General features: G+C 53.9%; 2 protein-coding genes across 2 annotated transcripts; both read right to left on the bottom strand.

Moving 5' to 3' along the window:
• Window positions 1–2,202: 2,202 nt before the first annotated feature.
• Zbed10 (Putative protein ZBED10P) lies at window positions 2,203–9,224 on the bottom strand. The gene is made up of 2 exons (XM_013078039.3): window positions 9,074–9,224; window positions 2,203–6,784 (listed from the first exon to the last, which is right to left on the bottom strand). The coding sequence occupies exon 2, from the start codon at window positions 6,736–6,738 to the stop codon at window positions 3,601–3,603; it is 3,138 nt and encodes a 1,045-aa protein (XP_012933493.2). The 5' UTR covers window positions 6,739–6,784; window positions 9,074–9,224; the 3' UTR covers window positions 2,203–3,600.
• A 6,900-nt stretch (window positions 9,225–16,124) lies between these two features.
• Atp6v0e2 (ATPase H+ transporting V0 subunit e2) lies at window positions 16,125–20,459 on the bottom strand. The gene is made up of 4 exons (XM_004860438.4): window positions 20,234–20,459; window positions 18,880–18,927; window positions 17,144–17,267; window positions 16,125–16,755 (listed from the first exon to the last, which is right to left on the bottom strand). The coding sequence occupies exons 1-3, from the start codon at window positions 20,335–20,337 to the stop codon at window positions 17,174–17,176; spliced, it is 246 nt and encodes an 81-aa protein (XP_004860495.1). The 5' UTR covers window positions 20,338–20,459; the 3' UTR covers window positions 16,125–16,755; window positions 17,144–17,173.

Below are 20,459 nucleotides of genomic sequence, written 5' to 3'. Positions count from 1 at the left end.
CGAGTCCAACTTCACACCATCAACACTTTTATTCCTCCTCCAAGGAAACTGGCCCACAGCCCAGTTCTTCAGCTCTGCCCACACTGCCAGGCAAGGACCTTAAAGGGTCCCCACCAGGGGTCTGAGTGGATCCTGTACACATCTCCCACACCCTGTCCCAACTGAAAGAGACTGAAAGCAACCACCAAGAGTGCAGTGCGGAGCAGGGTGTGACACAGCACCCTTCACTTGTGACCAGAACTGCCCTGGCCCACCGGCAGAGGGTGCCAGCAAGCACCAGGCACTGGATACCTGTGTCTATGTCAACAAAAAATGTGGGGGCCGGGCCGGGGATTTAGCTCAGTGGTTTCGCCACCTGCTGCGCAAGCGCAAGGACCTGAGTTCAATCCCCAGTACCAAAAAAAAAAATGGGTACCCAACCCAGTAAGGGCATGGGCAACAGGGTAGATGGATCTGGCTAGATGGCTGGCAGGGGGCTCCCTTCTCAGACGGGATGCAGAGGGGACAAGATGGGACACGAGGACATCTGAGGGGCTGTAGAAGTGGTTCAGTGGCACAGTGCTTGCTTAGTGTGCAAAAGACCCTGGGTTTGAAGCTCAGCATGGTACAAAAGGAAGACATTCGACCCTGCAGTGCTGAGTGTGGGTGACTGTGTCTGTGGCTGGATAGGAGCTCTAATCTGAAGAAACCCAGACATTCTTTCTCAGCAGAGGTGGCAGCTGGAGTCGAGAAGGGTATGGGCACACAGCCCAACCTCTTGGAGACATGAGCCTTGTAAAGTCTTCCTAGGAGCACCCCACCCACGTCAGAGGCGAGAGGTTAGGAGACACATGTGCAGTGAGAGGGCTAGACAGGAGAACCCGCCTGCTTGGACACACCTGGGGGACATGCATGGTCACCAAGGGAGATGTGAGGCTTTGAAGGAGGGACAGTAACACTGGTAAACACCCACTGGGCCTGGCCAAGAAGAGGAAGATGGGATGCTGGATGGGCAGTCATAGGCAGAGATGGAGCCAAAGCCAACCAAAGAGGACTGAGGAGCGAACGGACGAAAGGACTAGGTCAGTGGCTTTGTCAAGGGATGGCACTGGAGGGCCTGGGGATGTAGCTCAGTGGCATCATGCCTGCCTGGCAAGCATAAGGTCCTGAGTTCAATCCCCAGTACCAGGAAAAAAAAAGAAGACGGCACTGGAAAGGAGAGCACTGGGGGTGGGCAGATAGGGACACATGGTGGCTGTGCACAACTACCACACTAAGGCTGCTAGGAGAGTTTACAGAGAAAACCATGGAGCAGAAAGAGCCAACTGGCACAGAATGTTGCCCTTCTTCACCCAAAGGGCCACCCAGGCAAGGCGAGCACACTCCAGTACCTGCTCTAGCAGCATGGGCCTTCTCTGCCCTGAGAAGCTGCCACTGGGGATGGAATGGAGGAATGACAACAGCATTGTGTGGCCCGACTTTCCTGGGGTCACAGCATGGGTGGTCCTGGGCAAGACTGAGCACCTGGGGGCAGCAGACAGCGGGCCTGCGTGAACAGCTCCATGCCGGCTGGGCCTGTGTGACACACAGCCAGCCCATCCTGCATGGGAAGGAAGCGCATCATCCTTCTGGCCCAGCTAGTGAGTCCGAAAGGACTTGGTACCATCACAGTCAGGGCTCTGAAGGGGGGCTGACTGTGATCAAGGGAAAACAAGCCCACCCCCACAAGCCTCTGTTTACCTGTCTAGGAAAATGAGGCCTGGGATGTGAGCAGGGGCAGGGTGGGACTAAACCCAGGAGGGATGGGGGACCCCTTCCTCTGCCCCATGCCCCCGCCCCAGATACTGCAGAGGTCCTTCTGGAAAGGTCAGTCTTTTCTGTGGGCGTTGCTGGCCTCTGCCCACCAGACACCAACAGAATCACCCCTCTGCCAGCTGTGACACCTGCAACTCTCTCCGGACACTGCCAAATGTCCCCTGGGTGACAAAAGGGTCCCTAGCCACAAATAAGGACCCTGGCTCAGGATCACCAAGCTCTCTCACCCTCTTCCTCCCACTCCCATCCTCTCTTCTGGGGAGCTGGTTCAGCCCTGGCCACCGAGCCAGGACAGCGCAGCACAGCGGGATCACGTCTCCCATCCACTGCCCACTCCTGGTGCTGCAGGAAGCCATCTGGAGCTTGAACCGTGCTATTCCAGCCATTGAATACAACACTTTCAAAGCATTACTTAAAAGCTGTAACTGTTTATTGTTAAAATAAAAACACAGCATAAGAAAGAGTTCACATGATCTCAGTATAAAAAAGGGAGTACTGCCTATCAAACCACTGACAGAGACTGTCTATGCATGACAGGAATGGGGTTCATTTTTCCTGCTCCTTTACATTTTCAGTCATTTCCCAATGTCTTACTGAATTAGTCCCAGTGACACATAGGACTGACAAGAGGGAATGGGGACAGGTTTATGGGGTCACCATTCAAGTGAGGAGATGGTTTATGAGGCCAGGAGTACGCACTCTACTTCTGACGAATCGTAGGGACCAGGCACCCTCAGGCTATCAGGACTCAAGTTCTGTGGGGTGTGCAGGGCCTGGGCTGCCTGCCTCTCCTGTCCAATCGCACTGGTTCCCATTCCTCAGGTGCTGCACTCAGTCCTACATCTCTGGACAGTCTGTTGTCAGTGAGCTCCTTACATATCCTTCCTCTCTTCCAAATACTCCTCTGCCCTAACAGTGGCCAGGGCAAGGGGAGGCAGGTGCTGCCAGGTGGAACAGACTTGGCAACCTGGGGATAAGGACGGCACGTTGAGTTCTGCAGGCCAGCTGCTCAGTCCCACCCCTTGGGGGCATGGATGTACACACTTCCCTCTGGAGATGACTACTCTGCTTTGGGGTTCCTCTCTTCCTCTTTGGGAAGGCTATTTTTTTTTTTTTTTGGTACCGGGTATCAAACTCAGGTCCTTGCACTTGCAGGGCAGGTGGCAGAACTACTGAGCTAAATCCCCAGCCCTCTTCTTTTTTTTTTTTGGTAGTATAGGGAAACCTAGGGTACTTTACCACTGAGCTATAGCATCAGCCCTTTTTATATTTCATCCTGAGATAAGGTAACTCACTAAGTTGCTCTGGCTGGCCTCAAACTTGCAATCCTCCTGCCTCAGTCTCCCAAGTAGCTGAGATTACAGGCATGGATCACTGTTCCTGGCTAAGGCTACTTCTTAACCACACGGATGAGCTGTTGCAAGGTACTTAATATCTACTAGTATGAAATATTTCATATAACATCATCACAGTTTCAAAAGCCATGTAGTACAATTCATAGCCACATAGGAAGCCAGTAAGACCTTCCTCTGTGGACTGCTGGATAGACACAGATCAATGGGGAGAATGTGGCAACCTGTCAAGGACAGAGATGCCATCCCTATACTGACAGGTTTCAGATGATAACATCTGGAGAGATGGTAACATCCGGGAGACAGCATTGTGGTCCATGCTTATCTGCTGCAGGAGGCTTTCCCTGAGTAAGTTCTGTGAGCAGCAGACTGCGGGCTGCACCTCCAAACTCTCGAGGCTCCTGGAACCAATCTGCGACAGCCCAGGTGCACCCACCCTAGCATGCCCAGCAGGCTATGGGTTCTGTTCCCCCTCAGCCAGGTCACTACTGGAGAAGATGAGGGATGGCGGGGTGTAGTGAGGGAAGTTCTCCAGGTTGGTCTTCAGGAAAAGCAGGTGCTCAATGGCCTCTCCTTTGAGTGGGGGCTTCTGTTCTACAATGGTGGGGCTGTCCAGGCAGGCTAAGACGCCTTCTGAGAAGGCTCCTGTGGGCGGGCAGGAGAGGTAGATGGTGGCCAGCTGGGCCAGGGCTGGCCAGGCACTGCGCTTCCTCTCCCAGTAGGCCAGTGGGTCCTCCTGGGCCCCGATGGTCTCATTGTCCCGCAGGTACTTCCTGACGATGACGCTGGCCAGGTGGTTCTCTGTGGAGAGCGAGGCCCCACTACTCTGGGATGCCAGGAGGCCCACACTCTCCAACTGCTCCAGCAGGCTCTTCTCCCTCTGCACTAGCAGGAAGGGGTTAGGCTCACTCTGCCTGTGCAGAGACTCCTTCTGGCCCTTCTGCTTGGCCCTGGCCCTCCTGGTGGTGTTCGCATGCACGCCCTTGTGCCTTGCACTGGAGGTGGGCAAATATTCAGTCACCATGATCTCCTTCACTTTGTATACCAGGACTTGCTTCCAGTGGTCAATGTCAGCCCCCTCAGGCAGGATGGCCTCGACCTTGCCCTTGAAGCGTGGGTCCAGCAGGGTGGCCAGCACAAACTCTTCTCGGTGGAAGAGCTCATTGAGCTGGCGGTCTGTGGAGAGCTGCAGGGCCAAGCCCTCAGCCAGCCTCAAGGCTGCGCCCATGTCCCCGATGCTCTGCTCCTGGAAATGCCTGTGAACCTGCTCCAGGAAGATGTGCAGGTAGCGCAGCTGGGGCAGCACCTGGCTCAGAGAAGCCTGGTCCATGCTGGCCTCGTGGACCGCCATCTGGAAGGGCTGCAGGAGCTTGACCAGGCTGTCTGCCAGGCTCCAGAACACAGTGGACAGGGCAGTGCCGGCCTTGCCCGGCTGCTGGCTCTCAGCATATGCCTGCAGGGCGGGCTGCTGCCCCACCAGCCACTCCATCAAGCGGTAGGCTGAGCCCCAAGCATCTGAGAGCTCCTCAAAAGGCTGCTGGGCTGGGAGGCCACACTGCTGTTGAACCTGGCCGAGCAGGGTCCGGGCCTCTGCAGAGCCTTGGAAATGGCTGCAGATGGCCCTGGCGGTGCTCAGGATGATCTGCACGCTATGGTGGTGACGCAGAAAGTTGCTCACCAGGGAGTCAAGGCAGTGGGCAAAACAAGGGATATGGGTGTAACCCTCGGCCCTCACTGCCCACTCCAGGCTGGGGCAGCTACCCGACACCAGGAAACCGGCTCGCAGGGAGCTGCGGCCCAGCCACAAGCTGATCTGCTCCAGCAGCTCGGGATGCCCATCCTCGGCTGCTCTCTCAAGGGGCAGGCCCCGGACCCAGAGTACTGCATGCTTCCGAGGGCTCGCTGGTGCCGCGGGCTTGCTGGTCACCCAGTGGGCAGTGATGGCCATGTAGTTCACCATGGAGTTCTGGGCTGATACAGAGGCAGTGAGATGGATGTGGCTGCCCTCAGCCCACTGCATCTCCTGAAGTACCTGGTCACCCATGGCCTCGTGCAGCAGGGGCAAGGCTTTGTCAGAGAAGAAGGCCGGGGAGGGCAGGCGGTAGCAAGGGTCCACCTGGGCCATGAACCTCCTAAATGGCAGGGAGGACACAAAGGAGAGTGGCAGGACCAGACCACAGAGCAGCTCTGCGATCCTGTGGTTCCAGGCTTGGGCCTGGGGCCAGCTGGGGTCATGTGTGTCACTGCGGCTGTCCTTGACTGCTCCAGGAAAACTGGGCAGTTGTGGCAAGGTCAGGAGCAGTCGCTCAGGTCCACCCAGAGCTGGCTCCTTGCTGCTGTCCTCTGAGGGCACAGCGTCTGGGGGGTCTCTGAGCATACCAGTGGGCAGAGCCTTTTCCTGTGCCTGATCTGACCCCGCCGGCTGCTGGCCTGGGTGGCCCGGGCCTGGCCTTCTCTCCCACTGCATGCTGTGCTTATTGGTCAGATGCCAGATGAGGCCTGAGCCTCGGGACCGCCCCTCGGCTTTGTCCCGTCTGACACTTGCACCACACAGGGTGCAGGTGACACAGTAGGTGTTCTTGAAGCCCCCAGTAAAGAACTGTCTGACGTCTGGTACAGCCTGCAGAGGGCTTAGCAAACGTGGGGCAGAATCTAAGCCCCAGGTCTCTACTTTTGTATCTCTAACCAACTGATCCAAGGAGGGGGCCTCCTGGAGGCTTGGCTGGGCCCCTGACTTCTCCATCATGCCACAAAGCAGATGCTTTTTCTTCTGTTTCTTAGGGTAGCGCAGCTCTCTGGCCAGATTGGCTGGGAAGATGTCACCCTGCCTCACGGCCTCATCCTCCTTGGTCTGGCTTGCCTCCAACCTGTCAGGACTGGTGTTCTGAGGGTGCTGGGGCAGAGGCTGGACCAGCGCTGGGGCACAGCCAGCACTGAGTGGCAGGGACCTTGCTTTCTTTCTAGTCTTCACCCCTTCCTCTTTCCATGCATGTGCCTTCTGCCTGGACACTTTCCTCTTCTCAAGCTTCACAGGAGGCTCTGACCCAGGGACAGGCTGGGAGTCGCAGGCCCCAGAGTGCCCCTTTAGCTTATTTCTCCCAGGGCTGGCCCAGCACTTGGCATGGGAGGCAGAGGGCTGAAGATCAGGCCCTCCCAGAGAGTGGGTTTTTCTCTTTCTATTGGTGGGAGGGAGGCCAAGGGCACCTTCTACCTGCTTCTCCAGGTGAACCTGGTCCAGGCCAGGTGGAGAGACTGGTGTGCCACCAGGCAGGGGGCAGAGGCTGCTCTTCCACTGGGACAAGTCTCTTTCCCATTTCTTTGCAGGGGTGGAGAGTCTGGCTTTCCTCCTGCTGGCCTTGTTTTCTCTGTCAGCCAAATCGAGTTTGACCTCGGTCTCTGGCAGGCCTTCCTCAGTAGCCCCAAGCTTACAAGAGGTGTTGGTGGCTCTGGTACCCAAGTCAGGGCTGGGACAGGCCAGGTTGGTGGCTGGGCTCTTAGGTCTGGTCACAGGGGTGCTGGCACTCACACAAGGCTCTTGTCCCCCTGGTCCTGAGGGTCTCTGTCTCTTGGAGGGCTTTTTGATTTTTTCCATTTCCAATTTGCTTGGAAGCTTGGGGCAATGAGAAGATGGGTGGAGGCTGGAAGGCAAGATGAAAAGCACGGCTCTCAGCAGCCTCACTAAACTCTGGGGGACACTTTGGGGAAGAGGAGGCCCAGACAGGAAAGGCAAGAGAGAGGCTGGAGAGAAGGTAAGGCACGAAACAGTGCGAATTCAGGCCAGGACAAAGACTCCCCTGCCACAGCCTCCTTGGGAAAGTGTGACTTTCACTATTCTGGAGGGGAAACTCCCACAGCTGGGCCCCCAAAGACAGCCTTTATTAGTAGTTTCTTTGTCCATCTTCTGACTGACGTTTCCCTTTTTCTTTTAGGAGTCTCAGAATGTGGGAGGCACTTGGTGACTTTTCTGTGTTGTGGATGCACAGGAAGGTAGGCAAGGCCCCTGTGTTCACTGACAACATGCAGAGATCGAGCCACACCGAAGACTGGGGGACCACACAGTGCTGGGAGACCCCAGGAGGTCCCACTGGGAGAGAAGCCACTGAGTTCTGGCCAGGAGGGAGAGGGGCTCCTGATCTGTGTCCCCAGCACTTGGGCTCACCTGGCGTATGAGGGCACAGTGAAGGTGCCATGGGGCTCAGAGGTTGCTAAGTGAAGCAGCCTATAGTGTCCTGAGCCAGTCTTTGCTCAGCTCCTCTGAACCACCCCTGTGGACATCAGCCTCTTGCAAAGAGCACAGGTTGGGGTGGGCCCCATTCCCTCTCACAGACTCCCAGTGGGCTGCTTATAGTGGCCTCCCACTGCTCTATGGCTTTTGCAAGGCACCAGTGACTGCCTTGCCACTAACTCAATGGGCTCTGCAACTGCACCCAAAGCCCAGCCTGCTTCCTCCCTTCAGAATGCCCTCTGCCCTGAACGCTGCCACTTACCCTTCTCAGACTCTTTTCTGGTCCTCCTATCACTGAGGGGTCCATTCAGGCTGCTCCAGGGCTTTCTGCGCTTTCTTAAACTCCCCTCCCCTGCTCACCCTACAACCAACCCCATGCTGGTAAATGGGCCGCCCAGCCACCCAGATGCTCATGCCTGCCCTACCCATCATCCTCTGGTCCTTTCCCCCTCATCCATTTCCCTGGGCCTTAGGTCAAGCTCTAGGCTATGAAGAAACCAGACCTGAAGAAGTCAGAAGAGACATAAGAAAAGGGAAGAAAGAAAGCAACAGGGTGGGATGAGCCTGGTAAGCCAGGGTATTTCCCAGGGACAGAAGACTCGGAGGAAGATGATGTAATCCTCCTACCATGAATATCTGAAATCTGGCCAGCTGCATCCCTTCAGACCAGAGGAAGATGAGATTAAAGAAGATTAAGATAAAAAAAATCTGTGCATTCAGATATCAAGTGAGTGACACCCAACATTCAGATCACGGGAGATGGCAGGGCTGCCTCTAACCCATGACAAGCCAGCTGAGGCACCTCCAACTCTGCTACTGAGGAGCCTCTTCTGATGGGCAGAGTCTCAGAACTCAGCCAGCCCCCAAGGCATCAGAGGAGCAAAGGCCCACATGAGACGCCTGTGAAACTCAAGGTACTGTCCTGGGCCCAGGAGAACCACTCCCAGTGTCACACGGGAGGGGCCCTCAACTCTCAGTTTATGACTGAAGAGACTGCAACCCAGGCCATCCATCTATGCCTCTACAAGCAGCTTGCAGGGAGGGCACAGAACAAGGCATTAAAACTAGGCTATGGTAGAGAACATAGCACCAAAGAAAGTACAGAAAAGGTACCAGCTGGGGTGGCACAGGCCTGTAATCTCAGCACTCTGACAGGCTGAGGCAGGAGGATCACAAATTTGAGCCCAGCCTGGGCAATTTAGTGGCTTAGCAAGACCCTCTCTCAAAATTAAAAAAAAAAAAGAAGTCTGGGGAGGCTAGGGATGTAGCTCAGTGTGGAGGTTATGGGTTTAAGCCCCAGTACCAGGGGTGGGGTTGGAAGAAAGGAAAAAAAATTAAAGGGGAAAACCTGTCTGTCAGAGCTGTGGCCAGGAAAAATACAACTTTCATCTGCAAACCTATTAGCTGCCAAGGGCAACAGTCCTGTTCTGTTTCCCACTAAACTTGTCCCCGAGGACTCCATATTCTGCAAATACTCTGGATGCATCTAACTGTTCAACAAAAATCCCCTAAATAACTATGATGAGACAGCACTGCACCCCCAAGACACAGAATTGGGAGATAAACTGCCTGGCTGGTACCCAGGGATCAGGGCAAGAAAACCCAGAAATAGGCTCACAGCAGAGCACAAGAAAGTGGGATGCAGCACCAAGAGGCAGGGACAGTGAAGAGCTTGGATTTTTCCCTGTAAGGGGTGGTTTACCTTGGGCTACAGCTTCAGGGTCTTTAATCCTCGATAGCCCCAATGGATGGATCCAGGATCTCAGGCAACTGGCACAACGTTAATGCCACCCCGTTCTCTTCCACTGGAGCATATCAGGGTGGCAGTGAGGCAGATGCTGGTGACAGCCAACCTTGAATAAATAATTCTGAAATGTAACTTCTGCATGTGGGTGCACGTGTGCGTGCTGCTGGGGGACTGAACCCAGGGCTTTGACATGCTAGGCAAGCACCCTACACAGAGCTAGGCCCCAGACTCTAAAGAAAAACATCCCCGAACCACAGTACTTTGACTATGAGTAAGAAGGGACCCATGACACATCACAAGATGACAACACTTAGGATTACAGCCACAAGACGGGACTGAGTTTATAGACCTAGGAGTGTCGGGACTGCAGCCTGAGCAGGTCACATGGGTCACAAGCGAGGGGGGCCCAGGGCAGGTGGATGCGGTCATCAGGAGCTGAGTCCAGAGGTAGCTCATGCTGAGGGCCTGATGGAGAGCCACACAGAGGCTGAGTGGGAGGTTCTTTAGGAACAAATCATTAGGCACCTTTGCTCGGAAAAGGGAACACCACCAGGAGGAGAGGGCGGCTGCCTAGGTAAGTCTGATGACAGGGGGAGGGCAGAGGAGGGGCAGACCTCAGAGATGCCTGAGTGGTAAAGGTGGGAGACTCAGAGAAATCTAAGTGACGGAAGGGAAAGCAAGGGAGAGACTTTCCAGAAAGGAGCAGTTGATAGGCAAAGGTCGAGCCAGTGGACGAAGAAGACAAGGTCTAGGCAGGTCAGTGAAGTGTGACAAGCAGGTATCCTGGGGGGACTGGTCCAGGGCCCCCAAGACACCAGAATCCATGGGTGCTCAAATCCCTTGTGTACAATGGCACAGCATTTGTGCATAACCTAAACACACCCTCCGTATACTGTAAATCATTTCTAGGTTTTCTGTAACACCAAGTGCAACACAAACGCTATGGAAATAGATGTTACCCTGTATCATTTAGGGAATAAAGACAAGGAAAAAGCCTGGGAGGAGATGGCAACTTTTCTTTTCCTGAACATTCTGGTGCCTGTCCGTGGGCTGCAGTACCCGCAGATGCAGACCCTAAGGAGGTCCAGCTGCTGTGGAGGGCCACCTGCACTTGGGACTTTGGGATGGAGATGGAGGGGAAGGCTTGGGGTGTCTCCAACAGAACAGGACTGATGGGAAGAGAGATGAGGCTAGGTACAAAGGAGAAACTTGAAATCCATAGCAGGAGATTGCTGAGGGAAGGGTCGTGGCTGGGACTGGCCTCAGAGTTTGGAAGAAATCATTTTTTCTGACTGAGAACAAAGAAAGATGGGTATGGTGGCAGGGATGTATGGACCTGGTTCAGGATCGGGAGGAAACCGAAGGCAGGCCCGGAGCCTACCTGTTGGCAGGGAGAAGCCTTGAGCAGTGTGACAGGCAACCTTAGGGAGGAGGAGGAGGCGCCTCAGCACTTACTGGTGCCTAGGCTCAATGAATTACTTTCTCCTGCCTGCTCTCACCAGTTCTTTCCAAGAATAATCCCAGAGGGGAGGGGCGGCTATTTCGCAGACCTTTTTCAGTTCTTTTTTTTTTTTTGGTACTGGGGATGAACCCAGGGCCCTTGCACTGAGCTTTTTAAACTTTGAGACAGGGTCTAGCTAACTTGCCCAAGCTGAGCTCAAACTTGCAACCCTCCTGCCTCAGTTGATGCCACAACACTCTTTCAGGCCCAAAGACATCACCCCCTCTTCTCTCACGTTCCTCCTCCTCAGCCTCCCCTCACTGAGATTAAACTCAGGGCCTTCTCACCAAGCTGCATGCATCTCCAGCCCTTTTTACTTTTCCATTTTGAGACAGGGTCTCAGGAAGTCAGTAAGTTGCCCAAACTGGGCTCCAACTGGTGATCCTCCTGCCTCAGCAGGGATTACAGAAATGGGCCAATGGGCCACCACAACTGGTTCTCGAAGGGGATTTTAAAGCACAAGCTGGGCCCTCAAATCTTGGGTTTGTCCTCAATCCCAACAAGGATTAAGGAGGTAGAAAAGTGATGAAAAAAGGACAGAAAAGAGGAATGTGAGGAAGAAAAATAAGAGGCCCAAACACTACATTTTTGGGTTTTGTCTCACATGCAAATTTGGCTATTTATAAAAGGGAAGGGGAGCAGAACACTGGTGGCAAACACCTGTGATCTCAGCACTCTGGGGGGCTGAGGCAGGAAAACTGTAAGCTAGAGCCAAGACTGGGAAATTCAGCAATTTAGACCAGATCCAGTCTCCAAAAAGAGGGGGACAGGGATGTAGCTCAATGCTAGGGCCCTGGGTTCAGTTCCCTGGCCCCCACATGGAGGTGTTTGAAATAATAAGTCAGCATTGTCAGATCCCACGTTACGCATCGGTGTCATAAAATGAGACCCCGCTAACAGAATGCGCTGCGCTTTCCCGGGAGGTCAGGGCTCATCCCAGACTCGAAGTGAGCATGGGGTCCAGAGTCGGTCTACGCGGGCTGCAAACCGCGCTCTGCTACCTACCGCGGGGACAATAGCAGGGCCACCTCACAGGACTGTCGCGGCTGGGGGGGGGGGGGGGGGGCTCCGTCTGCAGCAGACTCGAGGCAGGCAATTCCTGGCGCCACGGGAGCGAAGGCTCAGCGCTGGCGGTCTTGGAGGGTTCCGGCGGGGTGGGGAGGGCAGGCTGGCGACGAGGGCACCACTGTGGGGTCGTAGAGGGCGGCGTGGGTCCAGCAGTCGGTGAATGCAAAATGAGAGCTACCACGCCCCTACTCGGCTCACCTTAGGCCAGGGGCGGACCAGGACCTCACATGCGTCCCCCCACCCAGGCGCCGGCCTAGCCACCGGGCAAGCAGGGGGAGGGGCCGCTCCCGGAAACAGCGGTGTGCAGGTGGCTCCGCGCGTCCCCGCCCGCCATTGCTACAGGCCCGCAGCGGACCGCAGTGCGCAGGCGCGGGCAGTTGCCGCCGGAAGTGGAAACTCTGCATGGAGTCCTACCTTGGGTTGCTGCGCTCGGAGATAGCGGTGCTGCGTGACCGACGTTGGTTTTCCTTTTTTGTTAGTTTTTGTTTTGTAGTATTGGGAGTTGAACCCAGCCCTTTCGCACTGAGCTACATCCCATCCCTTTTATTTTTTATTTTGAGACGGAGTCAGGCAAAGTCGCTAAATTGCCCAGGCAGGGCTCGAACTTGTTATCCTCCTGCCTCAGCTTCCTGAGTGCTGGGATGACCAGCTAGAAGGCAGTTTTTCCTTCGCATCTTCCTCGGAGGTCTTGGCTGTTTGCATATCCCTCCAAGCTCCAGGCCCCTCAACCAGGCTGCTGCAACAGGAGTGTGCATGCACTTTACTAATTATTTACTGTTTTAAACCTCACTTGATCCTCTGTTCTTACTGATGGGCCACCTGGTGCAGGGACTGATTCCCACTCTGATCCCCAACACTCCTGAAAGCTTGGGCACCCCTTGCTCCCTACGGTGCTCCACTGGGAAGACCAAATGAAAGGCTGATGACACCGCTCAGGAGCCCAGCGACCCCCAGGGCTTCTCAGCCTCCTTCGAAGGGCTCTGGGGTGATGAGAGAGTTTGGAAATCACTGAGGATCCAGACCCTAGAGCAGCGGTTCCCGAAGGCACGTGTTTGACTTCTTCGGGGGATGGGTTCAGGATGGCTGGAGACACTTAGGTCTGTGACAGCCGCAAGCAAAGGGAGGGACTATGCTGGAGATCTGGTGCGTACAGGTCAGGGATGCTGCTAAACATCCGAGTACACAGGACAGCCCTTTCCAGCCTCTCCAGACCCAGAGGATTATCCAGCCCACCTCATCACCTTGTCCCGGGGCCTCAGCACCAGAGCCCTTGCCAGCTGGTGTTAAATTCACCTGTGTGACTAACCTGTTAGAATGTGGCATGGAACCCAGGGTCGACCATTCCAGGACATTCTGTACAGGTGCCCATACTGCACACTGAGCAACACCACTGAAGCCCAAGTGCAGAGTGTGACTCTCAGGCTGACCCCAGCCTGCTTACCAAGGACTCGCACAAATACTGCTCGAAAGGGGAGTCTTGCTCCAGACCCCAAAGTTCTGGCCTAATAGATCCTACCTCAGAACACACACACACAACACACACACACACACAAAGTATGTATATGGCTAAATGGTGCTTTTTAACATTTAACATTATTTATTATCTCACCTTTTTTCATGGTGAGAACCGTTAAAATCTACTTGATAATATGTTAGTATTCACCATGTTGTAACTGCAGTCACCATGTCGTTCCTTTTGTCTTACCGGAGCATTGTATCCTTTGACCAACATCTGTCTCCCCTGTGAGTGATTCTTTGTTAACCAGAGTGTGGCTGAGCTCACCTAGGACTTTGGCTGAAGGCCCTCAGTGTGTTCTACGTTACAAGCCGAGCAAACCTAGTGGCTGCCATCAGACTTTGTTCCTGGAAACCATGAAGTCTAATAAACAGAGGGTGGCTTTCGGCACACAGGGAGATTACTAGGGGAGGGGACCACTGCCCAACTATTCGTATTTCCACAATCATTAATTATCCTGTTTCTGTGCAAAGCAACCAAAAGCACCCAAGGACCTCACTCCAGGGCTCCCTGGGGAGTGGAACAGTACCTGCCTCTCCCAGGTGAAAACCTGGGGGGATGGGTGTCCCTCATCAATCAGTGTGCCAGATTTCTCTGGGATGCTGAGGCAGGAAGAATTCACAGGCGACTGTTGGGGAGGGCTGGAACCAGAGCATGTAAAGTTGCAGGATACTTCCAACTAGCTATTGGTGTTCTTACAAAATAGCCTTGGAGGATGCTCTCTTCCAGAAATGGTACTGTCAGAAGTAGGGCTGCTCTTGGCTCAAAGCCATTGCTCTCAGACTAGGTTTGCTAACATCAGCCCAATACCTGCCCCCAGGGTGAAGCAAATTGGCCTTCTCTGCAGGTGCTGCCCTCTGCTGGCCACACACTGTGCAACCTAACTTACCTTGGCTACCTGGACTTCTCAAGTGGGCGTCATCCAGGACCCCGTGGTCTCCAAGGCTGCTTCCCACTGTATCACTTGGTGTGGCTCAAGGGTACCTACTCTTGGCCACTGCCCATTCGTAGAGATTTGGGTGTCTTCCTCTAGTATCTGGATGCCTTCCTCTGAAATCCCTTTCTCTGGAGCATGGGGCCTTTTCTCCCAGTCTGAGAGAGAATGGAATCCTGTGTCTCTAACGCTCATCACCCTTTTGTTACTTTGTGCTTCCTGATCTGACCTGAACCCCTCTTCACTCACCTCCCTACTGTCACCTCAGTTCTCCCTGGCAACGTCCTCTCAGTCTCTGTGCAAATCCAAGGCAGCTCAGCTCTTTTCCCCACTGTCAGTAGTTATTGAATAATTGTTTTTGTAGCTTTAACTGTCCAGCTTTTTCTACCCTTGACAAAACCTGCTGGCCCTGCAGTCCTGCCTGGGAAAGCCCAGGATGGAAGCCAGTCCTCCTCAAAGGGGTGGGGCAGGCCAGGCCAGAGTACAATGGACAGCAGCTCAGCCCTTGGCCCTCCTTGACTGGCTGTGCTGATATCTGTGACATATACGGGACCTTGAGAATAGTGGCACCTCCATGCTCGGTACTCATCGTTAACTTGCTCCTGGAGGTGAGATGCATCCCAAACAAATTGCTTTGGCTGGACAGGCAATTGACTCTGACAAGTTCTATCTTGTGCATGGAGGACCAAACAAACTATAAGATGGGACAATTTCCCTATCAAAATGCTTCCAGTACCAAATTGGAGTTTGAAAGCAGTGAGTACCAAGGTCTGACTGTGCTTGAGTGTGTAGGACAAGAAGGCTTTTTGCACTAGTTTGTTTCCTGATCTGCTTCCTCGGTTTGAATGGCCCAATTTGGGCCCCTCAGACAGCAAGTTTGCAGGTCCTCACCTCTCTCTCCACAGCTCCCTACCTGTACCTCCAGGATCTGTGAACAATGTCTCTTTATCTCCATCTCTGTCTCTTCATCACTGAAGGACGCCTCCACCTTAAAGGTTCTAAATGGAAGCAGTGGCTGCACAGGAAAAAAAGCTGGGAAAGCACAGGGCCAGCTCTCAGTCCAGAGGTGCCTAGGGAGCAGGAAGCAGATCTGCAGGACTCCACCTCCTAGGAATGAGGCTGCTGCCTGTGTTTCCATGAGAATCCAGCATCATATACATCCTGGAAGTATCAAGACAGCCCGACAATGTAGCACCTACAAGCTAAGAATCCAGAGAACAGGAACTGGGTAGGGGGAAGGAGCCCTCTCTGATGAACTCTCCCTGTTCCCGACCGTGGGCCAAAAAAGATCCTAAACATCCCAGACCTGAGGCCCAAATGGTGGGCACACAGCACTTTAAAAGCCTTTTATGAGCCAGGCATGGTGGCACACGTCATAGGCAGGAGGATCACGGCTTCAAGCCCAGCCTGGGCAACAGTGAGACCCTGTCTCAACATTTTAGAAAGGGTAGGGGATATAGCTCAGTGTGAAGGCCCTGGATTCAATCTGTAGTACCACAAAAACCAAGATCCAAATCCTTTGTGGTTCCCCATTGCCCTTTGGATCAACAGAAGCCCCTCGACCAGCTCCAGGCCCTCAGCTGTTGGTTCGGCCTCATCGCTACTGAGTTCCACCCATGCTACTCCACACAGGAAGCCAGGCAGGTGCCAGCCCTCAGAGGTCTAGAATGAGGTCACTGCAGACACAGGGGACCTGCTTTATTGCACAAGCTGGGAGTCGCCTCTCCATCATCTAAGAGTGGTCATCCACGTTCCACTTAACCACCCAGTCTTCCTCCTCTTCCTGGGCCTGGCTCTGGGCCAAATCCAGGACACTCAACAAGGTCCAGGTCTCAGGTCTTCCGTGTCTATCTCTCCCAGACATGCATCTTCGAGGGCATCAGCTGCCAGTGCCCTTTGCTGTCCCCGATCTACCCACCGAAGAACTGGAAATCAGGTGGCAGCCAGTAGACTCAGCAGAAGCCAGGGTTTCCCCACCAAACTAAAATCTTGCATCATTGTTATTTATTAGACACAAATCGGTTTTTCAGTCATGCTTGACACCTCCACCCCACGGGAAGGCTGCAGAGGTGAGGGGAGGAAGGGGTTTGGGGAGCTGGGTCCGTGTGGGGCCCCAAGCTGAGTGGGTGGCAGACCAGAGCGAGGAATCTGGGTGAGACACATTAGATTCTGCTGCTGCTCCACCACAAGTGAAGGGGCACTGAATAAGTAACAATGAGTGAGGCTAGGGACCAGACAGAATGTGCGAGCTCTGTCCTCACAGCTCTGGGTACCTCACAGCTGGTGGGGGACAGATCCCCCACCTTGGGCCAAGGACGCTGTCCTCACCTGTGTCCCACCTGTGAGAAATGGAGCCTACCTGGACCAGCTGCTCCCAGGACCGGCTGGGGAGGGAAGGAGAGGAAACCTCAGGGATACCCTGGCTCTAGTCTGGCTCTGGGCTTCCAGACCCCCCACTGGCTGGGAAGATGGGATGTCCTAGAACTCACTGATCCCTGGGCGTGTGGACCTTGAAGTGCTAACACAGGGGAGCATGGAGGGCCCAGGACAGCCGTGGGGAAGGTGGGATGAAGGTCACCAGGGATGTCAAGCCAGGGTCATCCAGAACACTGGGATACCTGAAAGGCACATGATGTTAAGGTCAGCATCTTGTGAGGACCCCCTGAACCCCTCCCTGGAAACTCACCTCAGCCCTGTCCCAGTTACTCAGCAAACCCTTATCAACCCTCTGTTCAGGCTCGTGTCACCTGTGACAGATTCGGTCTCCCCTGCCCATCCCACAGCTCTGTGTGTGTGTGTGTGTGTGTGTGTGTGTGTGTGTGTGTGTGTGTGTGATATCCCTCTGGAAGAAGCCCTGTGTGGGCACGAAAGGGCCCTAGGGGCTGGCACAGCACAGGCAGAGAGCCACCGGTCAGCCTTTTTTTGCTTTGCTAAATACCTGAATCCAACTAAGAACTGTTCCACGGCCCCGCCTTCCCTTTCTCCCCGCCCGCTATCCCTTAGTACCTGGGGCCACACGCAGCAGCAGTTGCTTGGTCACTCCCACAGGAAGCGCACGTACCAGATGGTCTCATTCTTCAGCTGGGGTCCAAACAGGGGGTTCAGCTGGGACAGGATGGCGAGAAGCCAGCTGCCAGGGACAGCAGTGTGAGGGGGGCTAGGCACAGAAGGGACCCACACCCATGCCAAGGGAGGCCTTGGTCTCTCTTTTCTGCCTACCAAGGACCTCAGACACCCTGCAGGTGGGAGGGCCCGTGTCCTCCACCCAGGGAACCACCCACACCCCAGCAGGCATGGGGTGGTAGCCCAGGGTTTGTGGGTTTTGGTTTGTAAGGTCTCTAAGTTAGGGCTGGGGCTGAGATTAGGGGCCGCTCAAGGCAGCCTCCAGGGCTGGAGTGCCACTCCCACCAGAGCCTGTGTATTCTCTGGTCAGGGGCTCCCTGCTCTCTACAGACCCCAGCTTCACACACGCTGTATCCCTGAACCACACCCTTAAGTCCCAGACCCCTCTCTCTCTTTCTTTTTCTTTCTTTCTTTCTTTCTTTCTTTCTTTCTTTCTTTCTTTCTTTCTTTCTTTCTTTCTTTCTTTCTTTCTTTCTTTCCTCCTCTCCTCTCTCTCTCTCTCTCTCTCTCTCTCTCTTTTTTTCTTTCTTTCTCAGTACTGGGGATTGAACCCCCACAGCCTTTGCATTAAGCTACATCCCTAGGCCTTTATAAATTTTTTTATTTTGAGACAGAGTCTCATTAGGTTGCTAAGTTGCCCAGGCTGGACTCAAACTTGCAATCATCCTGACTCAGCACCCCCAGAATGCTGAGATTACAGGCTTGTTCCACCAACTCTGGTTTCTTTTAAAAGAATCTGTTACCTTTATAAGGGAATCAGCTTTTTGTCACCTAATCTGTCTGTCTGGGTTGTTCTGAATAAAGAGCACCAAAATAGTTCATAAAATAATGTATAAGAGGAAATCCTGCATCTTAATGTGGTTTGACTGGCAATGAGACAGTGTGTCCCCAAAACTAGAACTTGAACTTTTTCCTTGGTTTGACAGCCAGGGCAATTTCAACCAGGAGCAACCTAACTGCAGGACTGGACTGGATGGAGGGGATGTCTTTCTGTTTTTGTAAAAAAGGCACAGTTCCTAGGAACAGCATGGACATTGAGAACTGGGAACTGAGTTCTCTTGAACTGTGCCTTAGAATGTTTTTCTGTATCCCCAGGGTATCCTTCCCAAGCATGACAAGTGTTTCTCTCATTTTATTGTTCTAAACTGGCTGCATTTGATGTCTGGGGATTCTCATCAAAACAGATTCCTGCCAGCCACAGCAGCCCACACTGCAATCCCTGTACTCTGAGAGCTTAAGGCAGGAAGATCACAAGTTCAAGCCCAGCCTGGGCAACTTAATGAGACCCTATCTCAAAAAAAAAAAAAAAAAAAATTAAAAAGGGCTGGGATGTAGCTCAGTGCAAAGGCCCTGGGTTCAATTCTCAGTACCGCAAACAAACAAAGATTCCCAAGTGTAAGCCTTCTTAAAGCCAGGATCTGCTGGGTCTAGAACGAAGCCCAAAAGCTAGCTGTTCAGGCACTTTTGATGCTCATTCAGGTTCACTGGGTAACTCATTCATCTCACAGGTGGGATATGCAGCCCAAGATTGTTACAAAGCTCATGCAGCAGACAAATGGGCACCAGAGCCAGAGTGAGAAGGGCAGACAAAGAACAAACCTGGCAAGGGCAGTACTCACAAGAGGTAACAGCACACAGAAGTGGCTACCAGCATGGTGATGATCACCCTGCAACAGAAGAAGGCACAGGTCAGGTCGGGTGGTAGCACTCTCAGAAGGCCTGGCCAGGCCAGAGAAATAGCTGTCAGCATCAGCTGTTCCACAAGCCCTCCTGATACTCCCTGGACACAGAAGGCTGAATCTTCTCAGGGTGAGAACTGCCACCTGGAGAACAGAAGCTCTCAGTGTCACCTCTTGGGGAGGGATGCCCTGCCCACAGAAGTGACAGTGCCAATCCTGCCTTTATCTCCCTTCTCCACCACCCAAAATTTCTTCATATTGCCGACCTGGTGGGGAAAGTTACCACCCAATGTAGCATGACACTGTGGAGTGGCCTTGGGGCATTCAAAGTTCATTGAGCAATAAGGAAAACAGCAGGTCAGAAGACAGGGCAAGAAGCAAGGAGACTGTGAGCCATTTCTGAGGCTGGGTGTTATAAGAGAACAGCATCTGAAGACCGAAGCTTAAAATACAGGAGGAGAGCCATCAAGAACTCTAGGAGATTTGCCAGAGAATTGACACTAAAATGCTTTACAAAATGGAGCTCTGGGACCCATCAGCCCTGCAAATTTTTAAGAACAAAGGCGACAGGCATCTCTCCAAGCAACCCCAAGCCAAAGCTTATGCAAATTCACAGCAGGGCTTGGAATCTCGGATCTAAAGCACTTCAAGTTCATGCTGGAGACCTCTTCCCTCTTTCAACATTACTCAGGGCTTGGGCCAGTCTTGGCTGGGCACTGTGAAAACAGACTTGTGGACAAAGGGAGAGCATTTTATAACCGAGGATATGATGAAGCAGCAACTAATGCATGTACAGAAATCTGCTAGGGAACCTTCGAAAAATAATGCCCACTCAAAATGATCCAGTGCACAGAATGTGCCGTGCACTGGCGAATGTTTTAAGTGCATTGTTGAATAATCCCCACCCAGCCTTACGAGGCAGGTGTTAGCATCATGCTCATTTACTATGGAGAGACTGAGGCTCAAGGTCACACAGCTGGCAAGGCGGGGAGACACTGCACCGGCGCCCGCCCCGCCCCGCCCCTTCCCGGCTGCAGGAAGGGACACCTGGCCATCTCCATGTCACCTGCTCCTTGTCTAGGTGTCTGTCTCCCCTTTTGGCCCGGACTACTCTCTGTTCCTCGGCCGAACGCGGCCCAGGAGCAGAGACCTTGTGGAAGGCGATCCGGAGAGACGTCTCCGGACTGGTGCTGGCGGCAGGGCAGGATGCCACCCCCCGGAGTGGAGAGGTGGCGGGGGCAGGGGACAGGGGAAGAGGGGTCCGCGGAAGCCAGGGCCTATGTGCCTTCCTTACCCACGGTTAGGTCCCTTCGGCACGAACCAGGGCCCTGCGATGCCGATGAGGCCCCAGAACGTGGTGAAGATGATGACTGGGAGGGCAAAGGAGTGAGCCGTCATAGCCGGGGCCGGGATGCCCAGAGGGATGCAGGCGAGAGAGACAGGTGCTGCAGACTCAAGCCCTGGTCTCTGTAGGGGACAGAGAACATGCGCAGTGGGACCGAAGCGCCGGGGAGCTCGGC

This window comes from Heterocephalus glaber, unplaced genomic scaffold (genome assembly GCF_053883595.1).
Source record: "Heterocephalus glaber isolate CG9 unplaced genomic scaffold, H.glaber_assembly_v1.0 deba00000818, whole genome shotgun sequence".
NCBI lineage: Eukaryota > Metazoa > Chordata > Mammalia > Rodentia > Bathyergidae > Heterocephalus > Heterocephalus glaber.
The sequence above is the reverse complement of the archived record's forward strand: the minus strand, read 5'-3'. Positions and strand labels throughout refer to the sequence as shown.